Here is a 15,709-nt window from a genome sequence, read left to right on the forward strand (position 1 = left end):
ATTCTGTAATGAGCACAGCACCTAATATTTTGAGGAGCTCTGTTTTGAGAACCAATGCTTAACATGGACTTTGTTCGTAAACAATATCCAATAGATTTGTTCACTTGAGGTCTGGTTTTTTTGTTGTTTTTTTTCCTGATAGAATTAAGAATTCTAACGTTGAAATTCTAATGTTGAAAAACTGCACAAATTTGTATGGGACAAAGCCTGGAAAAGAGAAATGTAGATTGCATCATAATCTAAATCATGGTATGATAGAAAAGGGAAAGTTTTGGTGCCATAATTTCTGCTTTCACTGGTGTTGGACTTAAATCAGTTGAAATGTATTTCTGTACCACAATTTAAATTTACGCTTCAATAAAAGTTTGTCTAGTGACATTCAGAAAAAAAATAAAAAATAATAATAATAGAGCCAGAATTTGAACCCGGGTATCTGATTCCAAAGCCTGAACTTTTCCATTTTGAGAAAACAAATCTTATTATGCACAGGGCAGTAAAAATGCCAATTAGTGCCATCATCGGACATTAATATTTCTTAATTCCTTGACACAATTAAACAATTGAAATACTATTGTACATACTCCTACTCTTTTCCATCCTACTTCTCTATAGCTCTATTAATCCAATGTCTGAATGAGGCTTCCTGTAAAAAGTTTTCTTAGGTGTGTAATGGTATTGTGATTACGCAGAGGGATATTACATTCCTATGGGACGCATGCTGAAATATTTAAGGGTAAAATGCCATAATATCTGCAGCTTATTTTCAATGGCTCAGCAAATAAATAAATAAATAAATAAATATGTATATATATATATATATATATATATATATATATATATATATATAAACACACAAACATGGAAAAATGTTCTCAGTTGCTGAAATATAGGTAATGCGTATGTGGGTATTCATTGCACTATTAACTTTTCTGTATTCAAAAACTTCTTTTTTTTTTGAGATGGAGTCTCACTCTGTTGCCCAGGCTGGAGTGTAATGGCATGATCTCAGCTCACCTCAACCTCCACCTCCCGGGTTCATGCAATTCTCCTGCCTCAGCCTCCAGAGTAGTTGGGATTACAGGCACCCACCACCACGCCCGGCTAATTTTTGTATTTTTATTAGTAGAGATGGGGTTTCGCCATGTTCGTCAGGCTGGTCTCGAACTCCTGACCTCAGGTAATCTGCCTGCCTCAGCCTCCCAAAGTGCTGGGATTACAGGTGTGAGCCACCGCACCCAGCCAAAAACATTTTTATAATAAATATTGAGGGCTGGTCACAGTGGTTCACGCCTGTAATCCCAGCACTTTGGGAGGCCGAGGTGGGCAGATCACTTGAGCTCAGGAGTTCAAGACCAGTCTGGGAAACATGGCAAAACCCCGTCTCTACAAAAAATACAAATAATAGCCAGGTGTGGTGGTGCGCCTGTAGTCCTAGCTACGCAGGAGCCTGAGGTGGGAGGATCGCTTGAGCCCAGGAGGTCAAGGCTGCAGTGAACTATGATTGTGCTACTGCACTCCAGCCTGGGTGACAGAGTGAGACCCTGTCAATAAATAAATAAGTATTAGGAAAAAAATGCTTTTTTACTCCACTTGAAACACACACATACATTTAAACACACACACAAACAAACCAACGCCAGAAAAGTGGGAAGCAATGCAAAGTCAAGAAAAGATAGCTGGAGCAAGGGCAAGAGCAGAAAGAATGCCAGAAGTCATGGAAATTGTTTTATTTACCTTAAATGTAAAATTGGCATCAAACATTAGTTCTTTTTCATGTCCTGTAATTCCTCCATTGTAAATAACTTGGCATCTCTTGGTTGGTCCTGTCTTAGAGTGTTTGAAGAGGCGAAATGTTGCAGAAACAAAACGACAGTCACCTAAAAACAGAATTTATTCATGGTTCATCTCCAGCACTCCCCCAGTTGTTGCCTTGCTCAGCAGACAAGGAATAAACACGTTATAAAGATAATTTTCTTCCTTGCATGTCATCAATTATCTTTCTGGGCACTTCACTCTATTTACAGAATGACTTCAAAGTGCTTTATTAAATATCAAAATTTTGAGGGGGTTACCATTATACAGGAGACAAGATAGCTATTTCCAGATAACACAAAGTATCCCTCAATGAGACTCCCTCAGAAGTTACTTACTAATCACCACATTTCAATCATTCAAGCTGTAGTTATAATAGTCCCTGCTGTCTGTCATATCTTACCGATAACTCTTTCCAGTTCCTTGTTTTGAATTGTAATGAGATTGGCAGTGACCAAACGTGGAGGGCAGAACCCAATTTTTTGAGCAAGGACAGCAAGTTCCTTCCAGTATAAAGCACCACCCAGACACTCACCTAAAAAACAAACAACAACAACAACAAAAAAAACCACAGACCAGCCAACACTTAGTACAGTATTAAGGGAATTATTCTTCTATATAATTAATTAGGACATGGTATTAGTTAAACATAGATCCTAGCAGTAGAAGCTAACTTGACCATCCCCCCACGGTCTACAAAGCCATGGTTAAGACTGGCTGTGCTGGCTGATGGTCTCTGGGAACCATTCTTCAGGACACTCACTGGTGGATTGGTTCTACCCAGCTGCAAGCATAATATTCATGTATGCAGTAGGCCACATTCTGAAAAGCACTGTTATGTGAATAAAGTAGTATAAAAAACAAATTATAGGTCGAGCGCTGTGGCTCATGCCTGTAATCCCAGCACTTTGGGAGGCCGAGGTGGGCAGATCATGAGGTCAGGTGTTGGAGACCAGCCTGGCCAACACAGTGAAACCCCATCTCTACTAAGAATACAAAAATTAGCTGGGCATGGTGGCAGGCACCTGTAATCCCAGCTACTCAGGAGGCTGAGGCAGGAGAATCACTTGAACCAGGGAAGTGGAGGTTGCAGTGAGCCAAGATTGTGCCACTGCACTCCAGCCTGGGTGACAGAGCGAAACTCCATCTTTAAAAAAAAAAAAAAAAAAGAAGTTATCACTGGGTTATATGATTATAAGTAACTTTTTTAAGAGATAGGGTTTTACTATGACACCGAGATGTACCTGAACTCCTAGGCTCAAGCAATCCTCCTGACTCAGCCTCCCAAATATCTGGGGTTACAGGTGTGTGTCACTGTGTCCAGCTTAGTAATTTTTTCTTTTTTTTTTTTTTGCACTTTCCAACTTATTAACAGTAGCTATTTATTATTACATAGTAAAAATAAAGTTAATATTATTTTAAGAATAAGAACTTTTGATTTCATAGACTGATGAAAAGCATGCATTTATCTCAACTTCCAGACTATTAGAATGATAATAAAGGAATAAAGAACACAATAATGATGATAACATAAGGGGACTAAGAGGACAGCAGCTCGGGAACAATTGTCCTCATTTCCACACTAGAGTTTTCAAAGTATTTTTCCCATTCTTTATCCCATTTAATCTTCATAACAGCCCTATAAGGCAGATTGTATTATTATTTACGTTTTACAATTTGGAAAACGATAACTCAAAGAGATGAATTAAATTATCCAAAGCCCTATCACTTTTGGCCTCATGGGCTAACCCCATGTGATCTCATATAGCCTCATCCTGGCTATCAGCAGAAAGGAGTTCTGCACATGTACAACCATCTGCCTTAATACTAAACTAAACAAAACCACCTACCCCATAAAACTTTGTGTGTCCTGATTTCTTCTGGCAGTTCAAGGCTCGTATAGACGTCACTGAAATATAACTCCCCTCCATGCTGAAACAGAGCCATATTAGTCCAAACGAGATGATTAATGATTACAGTGATCCCAGATAACAAAGAAAGGAATAGGGGAACAAAATCAAATTTAAAAATCAATAGCAATGTTTAAGTTGACCCTTTGTGAACAAATAACAGCTGCCTCTTTAGTTATAATCAATAGTCAAGTGCCAAGGTTTTTTTTCCTCCCAGTGGCTTATCCAACAGTAATAAAATCACATTCTAAGAGTGTCTGTCTCCTAAATAAAGATTTTCAAGTTACTTAAATTTAAATTTTTAGCCAGTCTGAACCAAAAGCAGCCCCAGGTCATTGTAGAACTAACAGAGGATATAATCAGTATTCATAATCTTTTCTCTCTTAAGAATAGTATAACTTTGCCAGGTATGATGGCTCAGGCCTCTAATCCCAATGACTCAGGAGGCTGAAGTGGGAGGCTTGCTGGAGGACAGCAGTTTGAGACTAGCCTTGGCAACACAGCAAGACCCTCTCTCCCATATAGAAATTTAAAAATTAGCTGGGTGGCCGGGCGCGGTGGCTCACGCTTGCAATCCTAGCACTTTGGGAGGCTGAGGCGGGCAGATCACCAGGTCAGGAGATCAAGACCATGATGAAACCCCATCTCTACTAAAAAAAAAAAAATACAAAAAATTAGCCGGGCGTGGTGGCGGGCGCCTGTAGTCCCAGCTACTCGGAGAGGCTGAGGCCGGAAAATGGCGTGAACCCGGGAGGCGGAGCTTGCAGTGAGCCGAGATTGCGCCACTGCACTCCAGCCTGGGCTACAGAGCGAGACTCCATCTCAAAAAAAAAAAAAAAAAAAATTAGCTGGGCATGGTGGCATGTGCCTGGAGTTCTAGCTACTCAAGAGGATTGTTTGAGCCCAGGAGTTAGAGGGTACAGTGAGCTATGATAGTGACACTGCATTCCAGCCTGGGTGACAGCAAGACCCCATTTCTATTAAAAAATATAACTTTTTGTAATGTTGTTATTTACTTTTATAACAACACATTGTATCTTTAAAATATTATCCTTAAAATGTAAGGCAAATGAGTGATCAGGAACTTAACATTTTATTTAGCTAATTTCAAAAACCTGGAAACCTGGAGATCTAGATTCTACAATAGTGTTTCTACGTTTTATAAGTACATTTTTGGTGGAGACAGTGAACTGGCATGTAAAATGACATACTAACAAAGACATCACTAAATCATTAAATCATTTCTATATAGATATTTGTATTTGAGTTCTATGACAGCTTTGTAAACCAAAAATCTCAAAAATATGTTGTCAATTTAAAAAAAAATTTTGGCCAGGCACGGCGGCTCATGCCTGTAATCCCAGCACTTTGGGAGGCCAAGGCGGATCATGAGGTCAGGAGTTCGAGACCAGCCTGACCAATATGGTGAAACCTTGTCTCTACCAAAAGTACAAAAATTAGCTGGGCATGGTGGCACATGCCTGTAGTCCCACCTACTAGGGAGGCTGAGGAAGAAGAATTGTTTGAACCCAGAAGGCGGAGGTTGCAGTGAGATGAAATCCTGCCACTGCACGACAGCCTGGGCAACAGAGTGAGACTCTATCTCAAAAAAAAAAATTTTTTTTTTAGAGGCAGGGTTCACACTATATTACCCAAGCTGGACACAAACAAACTCCAGAGCTCAAGCAATCCTCTTGCCTCAGCATCCAAGTAGCTGGGAGTATAGGCATGTACCACCCACCCAGCTAGAATCTTTTTTTTTTTTTTGGAGATGGAGTCTTGCTCTGTCTCCCAGGCTGGAGTGCAGTGGCATGATCCTGGCTCACTGCAACCTCTGCCTTCTGGGTTCAAGCGATTCTCCTACCTCAGCCTCCCGAGGAGCTGGGATTACAGGCACGCACCACCACACCCAGCTAATTTTTGTATTTTTAGTAGAGACAGAGTTTCTCCATGTTGGCCAAGCTGGTCTCAAACTCCTGACCTCAGGTGATCTGCCCGCCTCGGCCTCCCACAGCGCTGGGATTACAGGTGTGAGCTACCGCGCCCGGCTGAATATTTCATCTCTATCATGAAGATACACATCTCATGATACAATGAAGGCTGTGGAGCTCCTGCAAGCTTTCCTTTTAGAAAGTAGTTAATGTAAAAGTTCCATCTTCTGTAACTTCCCAAAGATCTGAAATCATGACAGATAAGAAATCAGAAGCCCTGAGAAACACTGTACATGCTAGAAGAGAGTATATTCAAAGCAATCATTAGTAGTCAGTGCAAAGGTTCCTATAGCTCCACAGATGCTCTTCTAGGATCATGTACAGCAGCAAATAGGAGAGACAGTCAAGAAAGCAAATACCTTAACACATTCAGTGACAACTGTCACCTCGGATTTACTACCTTTTGCAACCTGAGAGGGAAAGTAATCCATAACCGGGGTATTCCTGCCCCTTCCCCCTTTTGCCACCCGTTACTCATTTAATGGATAAATTAAGAGAGTTTGAGCTCTTAGTTCAAGGGGGAACAAACAAGACTTAACCTATCAGCTCTCGCTGATGTTCAAAGACAATTTATCTCACTCTCCTCCTCACCTTCAGCACCCGATATGCCTCTTGAAGCACTTGTTGTTTATCAGGCACAAGGTTAATAACACAATTTGATCTAAAAGAGAACAGATGAAATGTCTAGCAAATCTTCACGATACTCAGAGATCTGCAAATCCTTTCAGATCCTAAAGTTGGCTCCCACCATTCTGTCAAAGCTACCCCGTTCTTACTGCCTCCCTTCTCTCTTTCTAATGCCTTCAACTAAGCTTTTCCCCAAGATCAGAGACAGAGTGCTTAAAATCTCAATAAATTGTTAGCAAGTTTGAATGTGCAGAAAAAAATATCAGGCATGATTCTTACTTGTTTCTGTCCTGATGTTCACCATGTAACAAGATGAAACCTCGGACCAGATGCCTACTGCACAAGGCATTTCTTTCTTTCTTTTTTTTTTTTTTTTCTGAGAAGATGTTTCACTCCTGTTGCCCAGACTGGAGTACAATGGCGCAATCTCGGCTCATTGCAACCTCCGCCTCCCGGGTTCAAGTGATTCTCCTGCCTCAGCCTCCCAAATAGCTGGGATTACAGGCATGTGCCACCATGCCCAGCTAATTTTTGTATTTTTAGTAGAGACGGGGTTTTGCCATGTTGTTCAAGCTGGTCTCGAATTCCTGACCTCGTGATCCACCTGCCTCGGCCTCCCAAAATGCTGGGATTATAGGCGTGAGCCACCGTGCCCGGCTGGCACGAGGCATTTCTTATGATTCATGTAAACAGGCTACGTTCCTCAAAGGCAGCTCTCACTTGGGCATGATTTGACAATAACAACTTGAGGGAAAAAAGGAAATAGAATCCTATAATTTACCATGAAAATATTATGAAAGATACAGGTCAGCATGTATCGTAGGAACAAACTTAGTGGTCCTGCTGGTCTTTTGGGTTCATTGGTTTGTGGTTAAGTTTCAAGTAAGTTCTCACTGGTCTAGTGTGTTCTGCTGCTGGTGAGCTCCAGCAGCTCAAACCAGCTCTCTCCCGTTAGTAAGCCATGCTAAGTTTAGTTTAACACCCTAAAGGAGAGTCAATTCAGCAAACAGTAATAGTGACATCTCTGTGTTCAAGAGGAAATGAGGGCTGGGCTCAGTGGCTCACACCTGTAATCCCACCACTTTGGGAGGTAGAAGCGGGTGGATCACCTGAGATCAGGAGTTTGAGACCAGCCTGGCCAACATGGTGAAACCCTGTCTCTACTAAAAGAAGATTTAAAAAATCAGCTGGGTATGGTAGCGTATGCCTGTAATCCCAGCTACTTGGGAGGCTGAGGCACGAGAATCAATTGAACCTGGGAGGCAGAGGTTATAGTGAGCTGACATTGGGCCACTGCACTCTGGCCTGGGCAACAGAGTGACAGTCCATCTCAAATAATAATAATAATAATAATAATACAATGGGCTATAGTCATAACAGTAAGAATATAGACCTACACAACAATATCATGGCTCTCATTCTTGATTCCAGCCTCTCCCAACTTCTCAATGTACCCATGAATAAAAGTCACATTAGATGCCTGGAAGCCATATTTTTCCATGTGATAGTCAAGATACTTTTCAGCCACTTCCACCTAAAGTAAGAAAAATATAGTTTTGATAACACTTTGAAAAAAAACACGACTTTTTCCTAATAATTTCCTATCAGTAACAGAATATACTCCCCCTAGATTATTTTGGATAAATATACAAGATTCCTGTGGACATGTAGGATATACTACAACCTAGGACATAAACTCCCTGCTGCCCGTGCAGTTTGGCTTGAATAAACTCCTCATTCAATAACAAAACCTTTCAGGATAGATGGCAGCAAGAAGGGAAAGATCAAAGTCCACTCTATCGTCACGATATTCATATCAGAGCAAACCTCCAACTCTTGTGTTCCCCCAGAAGAGCCCTAATTGTTCAAGTTATCAGTTTCCAAGACAGGAAGCACTAGTGGCACAAATGAGCTTTGCTAACTAGAGGCTTTCTTAAATTATCCTTGGAGAGCCATGAAGAAAACAACTTTATTTCTCAAAGAATGCTTTTGAGAATCTTTTTCTCCTTGTCTTCCAAATCATGCCTCACCTGGCCTTTGGTCATGTCTATTCCAGTCACGTGTCCCTTTTCACCAACCAGCTGGCTAAGTACATAGCAATCTCTGCCACTTCCACTACCCAGATCCAAAATCCAGCAGTTTTCTAGATGCTCAGGGATCACCAGACCACAGCCATAATATCTGGGAAATGGAAAACACATATTTTTTCCCTGTAGACTGGAAGACATGAAACCACTAAATCTTATAAATACTTCCCTCCTCCCTCCCTCCCTCCCTCCGTTCCTTCCTTCCTTCCTTCCTTCCTTCCTTCTTTCTTGCATCATTCACTCATACTTCTGATGTTTAGTCTCCACTGAACTGGACACCCATGAAGGCTGGGACCGTATCTGCTTTACCACAGTATTGTTGGGCATGTGCTAGGCACTAAGACTTCATAAACCATCTAAAATAATGTGTTCAGGCCGGGCGCGGTGGCTCACGCCTATAATCACAGCACTTTGGGAGGTCAAGGCAGGCAGATCGCTTGAGGCAAGGAGTTGGAGACCAGCCTGGCCAACATAGTGAAACCCTGTCTCTACTAAAAATACAAAAAAATCAGCTGGGCATGGTAGCAGGTACCTGTAATCCCAACTCCCTGGGAGGCTGAGGCAGGAGAATGGCTTGAACCCAGGAGGCAGAGATTGCAGTGAGCAGAGATCGTGCCACTGCACTCCAGCCTAAGAGACAGAGTGAGACTCCATCTCAAAAATAAATAAATAAAATAAAATAATGTGTTGAATAAATACATTTAGTCGTTAGCTGAGCTTCTAATTCAGGCCCAGGACTATGCTAGTTATTGAGGAAAAAAAATGTAAGGTTTTTGTCCCATAGGAGTGTTTTGTTTTGTTTTGTTTTGTTTTGTTTTTTGAGACGGTATCTCGCTCTGTCGCCCAGGCTGGAGTGCAGTGGCACGATCTCAGCTCACTGCAAGCTCCGCCTCCCAGGTTCACACCATTCTCCTACCTCAGCCTCCCAAGTAGCTAGGACTATGAACACCTGCCACCACACCCGGCTAATTTTTTTTTTTTTTTTTTTTTTTGAGACGGAGTCTTGCCCTGTCACCAAGGCTGGAGTGCAGTGGCGCGAACTCAGCTCACTGCAAGCTCTGCCTCCCGGGTTCACGCCGTTCTCCTGCCTCAGCCTCCCCAGCAGCTGGGACTACAGGCGCATGCCGCCAAGCCCGGATAATATTTTTGTATTTTTAGTAGAGATGGGGTTTCACCATGTTAGCCAGGATGGTCTCGATCTCCTGACCTCGTGATCCTCCCGCCTTGGCCTCCCAAAGTGCTGGGACTACAGGTGTGTGCCACCACGCCAGGCCAATTTTTCGTATTCTTAGTAGAGATGGAGTTTCGCCATGATAGCCAGGATGGTCTCGATCTCCTGGCCTCGTGACCCTCCCGCCTCAGCCTCCCAAAGTGCTGGGATTACAGACGTAAGCCACCACCCCCGGCCTTGTTTTGTTTTGTTTTGTTTTGACTGAGTTTTGCTCTGTTGCCCAGGCTGGAGTGCAGTAGTGCAATCTCCGCTCACTGCGACCTCCGCCTTCCACATTCAAGTGATTCTCCTCCCTCAGCCTCCCAAGTAGCTGGGACTACAGGCGTGCCCCACTACACCCAGCTAATTTTTGTATTTTTAGTAGAGACAGGGTTTCACTATGTTGACCAGGTCGGTCTTGAACTTCTGACCTCAAGTGATATACCTGCCTTGGCCTCCCAAAATGCTGGGATGACAGACGTGAGCCACCGCTCCCCTCCCCGTAGGTGTATTTAAGAGGCGAGGTAAAACATTGTGCACAGAAAACACTTCCCATGATTTACGGACAGACCGAGTGACAGAGTGCTGTGGCAATTGGGGGAAGAGGCCGCTCAAGGATTAGAGAAGGCTCCATGCAGTAGGTGGGACAGCAGCGTGGTGCTGGATGGGCAGGGTTTGGAAGGAGAAAGAAAAGGGAAGACTTTCCAATTGGTGACTGCCGGCTGGGCAGGCAGCGCTGATGGAGTGAGGAAGGGAAGGGTCAAAAGGGCCAAGGTTGATTAGTGGGTGCTGAACTGCGCATATCTTGAATGGCAGATCCAGTGAGTGTGACTGTATTCTGTGAGCATGGGTAGGGACTACAGAGTGTTCACAATGGAGGTTCTTTTTTTTTAGACAATTTTTTTTAAGTACGCATTTATTTTAGAGATGCATTTGGCTATGTTGACCAGGCTGGAGTGCAGTGGCTATTCATATCCCGGATCGCACACTACAGCCTGTAACTTCTGGGCTCACGTGATCCTCTGCCTCAGCCTCCCGAGCACTTGGGACTACAGGCTCACTGGCGCGCCCAGATTCATCGGAGGTTCTTAGAGCAGTAAGATGATGGCTGCTGAGATTTAGGATTTTTATAACAGACAAGGCAAGCTGATGGGTTGGTGGCTACGGGTTAATTCCCTAATGACCTGCATCATTATCTTTTGGGAAAACTGCAGTTTGGGGTCTTCCTGGGGACAGAACAGGGCACTCTACCTTAGGGCTACTTCTTCGTGTACATTTTGCAAGGCTTCCCGGATGTGCTTGGGGACGGGCCTGGCTGTGGTGACACAGGCGTTGGTCAGGAGGTCTGCCGATCTCTTCAGCACCTGCCCGTAGTAGGTCTGACCCAGCGTCCCACAGTGGAGTGAGGGGTAGAGAAGGAGAAGAGCTGTGACTGCAGCGCGAGGGCTCCGTCACCACCTCCACCTCCACCTCCACCTCCACCTCCACTTGGCCGACCTCAGTTCCCAGCAAAGGTCGAAGCTTAGACCCTGTCCTACCCCGACTCCAGGAGTCCCGGGGGACAGGGCGTGGGCCAGGCCAGACTTCCATTAGCCTAGGCTCCACTTGGGCCATTCCAGGCCCTACAGCTCTCACCTGCACGTCCTTCTGTATCTCAGCGTCGCGGGGTGCAGCCACTGTCGGGAGCGGGAAAGTTAGTTGAAAGAAAGAGGGTGCTGAGGGACGGGCATGAGGGAGGGGGCCAGTAAAGGGCAGGCAGCGGGCCGAGGGGTGCGGGGAGGACCAAAGTCTCGAGACACAGCTCGGGGGAGGCGCTCGCGTTCCCGCCTTGCGGGGGCCCAGAAAAGGGGCTGGGGGCTGGGGGCTGGGGCGGGGCGCCCAGGGCGCGCACTCACTTGTCTCCTAGGCCTGCGACTCGGGACGGCGGGCTCCCGCAGCCAGCTCCTGTGCCGAGGCCCCGCCCAGGCTGGCAGGCTTGCTCCGCCCGCCCACCCAGCTCCAGCCCCTCGCTCCGGCGCCCACCGCCTGACCCGCCGTCCCACTGTCATCCGCGCTGCTCTACAGGCTTTCCAACCAGGAGGTCGGTATCAGCATCCCCCTTGTTCGCTCCACTGTGATTTTCACCGATAAATCTCGTTCTCTGATTTAAATGAACACTCACCTATATAATGATCTTCCCCCCTCCCCCTTTTTGGGAATAGAATCATCTTTTCTCGATCTGTTTTTTAAAGTCAAATTTATTGAGATAATTCACATTCCGTGAAATCCATGTTTCTTCAGTGTGCAGTTCTGTGAACTCTGGCAAACGTATATACATCACCTAACGGAGACCAAAATAGCTCTGGCCCACAAGTTTCTTCGTGCCTCTTTGTAGTAAATTCCCTCCTCCCACCCCCAGCTCCTGGGCAACCACAGATGTTTTCCCCTTCTGCCTTTTCTAGAATGTCACATAGATGGAACCATTAACAGTATGTGGCTGTTCCCAGTCTATTTTGGGTTGTATTTAGGAAAGCAACTTTGCTAAATTTATTTTTACCTATAGTAATTTTTGGTCAATTCACATGTATTTTCTAAGTATTGTCACTTCATCTTGCAGAAAGTTTTTTTTTTATTTTTAAATTTTTTTGAGACGGTCTGTCTCTGTTACCCAGGCCCAACCTTCCGGCTCAAGCGATCCTCCCACTTCAGCCTCCCAAGTACCTTGGATTACAGGCATGCACCACCACAGTTGGTTAATTTTTGTATTTTTTTGTAGAGACGGGATTTCACCATGTTGTCCAGCCTGGTCTCCAACTCCTGGGTTCAAGCGATCCGCCCCCCTTGGCCTCCCAAAGTGTTTGGATTACAGGCATGAGCCACAGTGCCAGGCCCTAAAGTATTTTTTGTTTTTTTAAATATGGAACACTTCACGAATTTGCATGTCATCCTTGCGCAGGGGCCATGCAAATCTTCTCTATCGTTCCAACTGTAATATGTGTGCTGCCAAAGCGAGCACCCGAAAGCATTTCTATTTATTTTTACTTCCACAATTATATGTGTATATCTTGTTTCCTTTTGTGGTTGTAACAAGCATTTCTCTTTTTATAATTTAAATTAAAAAAAATTTTTAGAGACAGCGTCTCAACTCTGTGGCCCAGGCTTGGCATCACTGCATAATCATCTCTGAATCCTTCAACTCTGGCCTCAAGCCATCCTCCCTCCTCAGCCTCCCCAGTAGCTGGGACTACAGGTGCAAGCCACCATGCCCAGCTTGTAACGATCATTTCTATTCATTAGGACAGTAAGGAAACAGAGATCCAAGTGAAAGGATATCTAAATGGATGAAGTAGACTCCTTTATTCATTTTTCAATCTCAACTGCCAATAATACAAAAATCTGGTTGATATCCAGCTAGTAAATTTTCATCTTCCCTGATGTCAATTAGTTGTTACAAATTAATAGAAAGGTGGTGTCTTTTATATTTTTAACAAATTAACCCCATGGAAATAATCCTTGTTGGAATATTTCTACAGGTTGGAATATTTCCAACTAGTATGTGTATAAAACTTAAGTGTTTTTATAAGTATCACTTAGTTTTTGGGCAATCATAGAATGGTGAAAACGTTCCTAAATATTAGTTTTCAAAATATTCTCTTCATAAAATGAGCTCCTTTAGAAAAGCAGTTACCTTCTCATAGTTAAAATGATATCTTTATCTTAAAAGGGCAGATTAGTGAGAGGTCAAGGAAAGGGCTGTATCATTTTTCTCTTGTGCTTGTTTTGTTATCTTTAATTTATGGTTTACTTACAAGAATCATTTGACAATCCTTTCTTTTTTTTTTCGAGACGGAGTTTCACTCTTGTTGCCCAGGCTGGAGCACAATGGCGCAATCTCGGCTCAATGCAACCTCTGCCTCCCCGGTTCAAGTGATTTTCCTGCCTCAGCCTCCCAAGTAGCTGGAATTACAGGCATGCACCACCATGCCTGGCTAATTTGTATTTTTAGTAGAGACAGGGTTTCACCATGTTGGCCAGGCTGGTCTGGAACTCCTGACCTCAAGTGATCCGCCTGCCTCTGCCTCCTAAAGTGCTGGGATTACAGGCGTGAGCTACCACACCTGGCCAACGATCCTTAAATCTACCTAATGACCCACAGATAAACTGCAATAAAACAAACCACTGTCAACTTAAATTGAGTTATTCTCACTTTTCCTTCATGGTGTCTGGTGTCGGGGCTAATTTTGGACCAGACTGTGACCATCAATCATTCTGATTGGTCAGTGCCTCACCACAGGTTTTGTGGGGTTTTTTTTTTGTTTTACTATCACCCCTGCTAAATGACAGGAATGCTATATATCTGTATACTGTGTAGAAGAAATTAGGACTCTCACATCAGTCACATTTTAAATATTGGCAAAAGCTTTTTTTTTTTTTTTGAGACAGTCTCACTCTGTCACCCAGGCTGGAGGGCAGTGGCAGGATCTCAGTTCACTGCAAGCTCCGCCTGCCGGGTTCATGCCATTCATTCTACTGCTTCACCTCCCGAGTAGCTGGGACTACAGGCGCCCGCCACCACGCCCGGCTAATTTTTTGTATTTTTAGTAGAGACGGGGTTTCACTGTGTTAGCCAGGATGGTCTCGATCTCCAGACCTTGTGATCCACCCGCCTTGGCCTCCCAAAGTGCTGGGATTACAGGCGTGAGCCACCACGCCCAGCCTCACAAAAGCAAATTTTTTTAAGATAAAAAATTAACATACATAGAAATTTTCTTCCCTACCCTTCAACGGAGGCCTGTGCACACTGTCACACATTCTATCTTGGAAGCTACTGGCGTGACAATTCCAGGATGATCCAGAAAGGCAGATTTTGGTTCATTACACAGAACCATCTTTCAAGAAGTAGAGATTTCCAAAAGGATCAGCACTCCTAAGTAAAGGATTCTCCAAATATTGGAAGCAGAAGCAGATGAATGACTGGATGATGGCTCACCTGAGATGCAGAAGCAGGGGCAAATGGATTGGATTCAGCTACTTCCAAGATCCTTTCCTTTCCTAAGAGCTCTTTAGTATTATGTTGAAGACTAGTAATGAAGGTGGCACCCTTGTTTCTATGCATAAGGAAACTAACAGGTATAGAGAGCCAGACTAGTAGTCAAAAGACCTACCATCAAGCTCAGTGACCTTGGGTAAGTCATTTCATCTTCCTGGCTGTGTTTTTCTCATCTGTAAAACATGGGGCCAGAATTTAATAACTTTTAAGGCCCCATACAGCTCTAATATTCTGGGGTTATATGACTCTTCTTCATCAAATATTATGTTGGGTTTTAAAACATACCCTTTTAAAAAATTCTTTTAGTTTTTTTGAAATAGAAAGTGTATTTTAAATGCCTTTTTGGTATATATTATAGTGATAAAGGATTTTATTATTTCTTATTAATGTAATGTGTTTTGTAACTATTACATCAACTTTGAAATTCTGGAGTTACATGCACAATTATTCAAAATATTTCTCTATTCAGTTTTCTAAGATTTTATTTGGATTTTTGCATCTATACTCATAAAAAATCACCCACATTATTTTACATCCTCTTGCATCATCTTTCTTACATCATTTTATTTTTAAAATGAAAATCCTGTTTACTTCATTAAATGAATTAGTGTCTTATGATCATTTTCTATATTTTGGGAGTATAGGGTTTTTTTTGGTTTCTTTTTTTTTTTTTTTTTTGAGATGGAGTCTTGCTCTGCCACCCAGGCTGGAGTGCAGTGGCTTGATCTCGGCTCACTGCAACCTCCGCCTCCTGGGTTCAAGCAATTCTCCTGTCTCAGCCTCCCGAGTAGCTGGGATTACAAGCACATGCCACCATGCCTGGTTAATTTTTGTATTTTTTAAGTAGAGACGGGGTTTCACCATGTTGGCCAGGATGGTCTCGAACTCCTGACCCTGTGATCCGCCTGCTTGGCCTCCCAAAGTGGTGGGATTATGGGCATGGTGGCCAGGAGTATATGTTCTTTGACAGTTTGGAAAAGTCTCATGAAAGCTTTCACAAGCAAATGCCATTTTAATTGGTTATTCTTAGTTTGTGGGTTATT

At 43.5% G+C, this 15,709-nt stretch overlaps 1 protein-coding gene and 1 non-coding gene across 2 annotated transcripts in view; both read right to left on the reverse strand.

The window, feature by feature from the left end:
* The window catches only part of AS3MT (arsenite methyltransferase), a 35,227-nt gene extending 23,576 nt beyond the window's left edge, over window positions 1-11,651 (reverse strand). The window contains exons 1-9 of the mRNA XM_032178948.2: window positions 11,534-11,651; window positions 11,273-11,313; window positions 10,889-11,016; window positions 8,371-8,521; window positions 7,738-7,874; window positions 6,305-6,374; window positions 3,663-3,744; window positions 2,216-2,347; window positions 1,735-1,877 (exon numbers count right to left, since the gene is read on the reverse strand). Coding sequence (XP_032034839.1) covers window positions 1,735-1,877; window positions 2,216-2,347; window positions 3,663-3,744; window positions 6,305-6,374; window positions 7,738-7,874; window positions 8,371-8,521; window positions 10,889-11,016; window positions 11,273-11,313; window position 11,534 — 885 coding nt within the window. The 5' untranslated portion in view covers window positions 11,535-11,651. The remainder of the gene's footprint in view (window positions 1-1,734; window positions 1,878-2,215; window positions 2,348-3,662; window positions 3,745-6,304; window positions 6,375-7,737; window positions 7,875-8,370; window positions 8,522-10,888; window positions 11,017-11,272; window positions 11,314-11,533) is intronic.
* An 876-nt stretch (window positions 11,652-12,527) lies between these two features.
* LOC116466113 (U6 spliceosomal RNA) lies at window positions 12,528-12,632 on the reverse strand. Its single transcript, XR_004247370.1, has one exon. It is a non-coding gene; the product is annotated as a U6 spliceosomal RNA (small nuclear RNA).
* Window positions 12,633-15,709: the final 3,077 nt, after the last annotated feature.

Source organism: Hylobates moloch, unplaced genomic scaffold (assembly GCF_009828535.3).
Source record: "Hylobates moloch isolate HMO894 unplaced genomic scaffold, HMol_V3 SCAFFOLD_3, whole genome shotgun sequence".
NCBI classification, from domain to species: Eukaryota; Metazoa; Chordata; class Mammalia; order Primates; family Hylobatidae; genus Hylobates; species Hylobates moloch.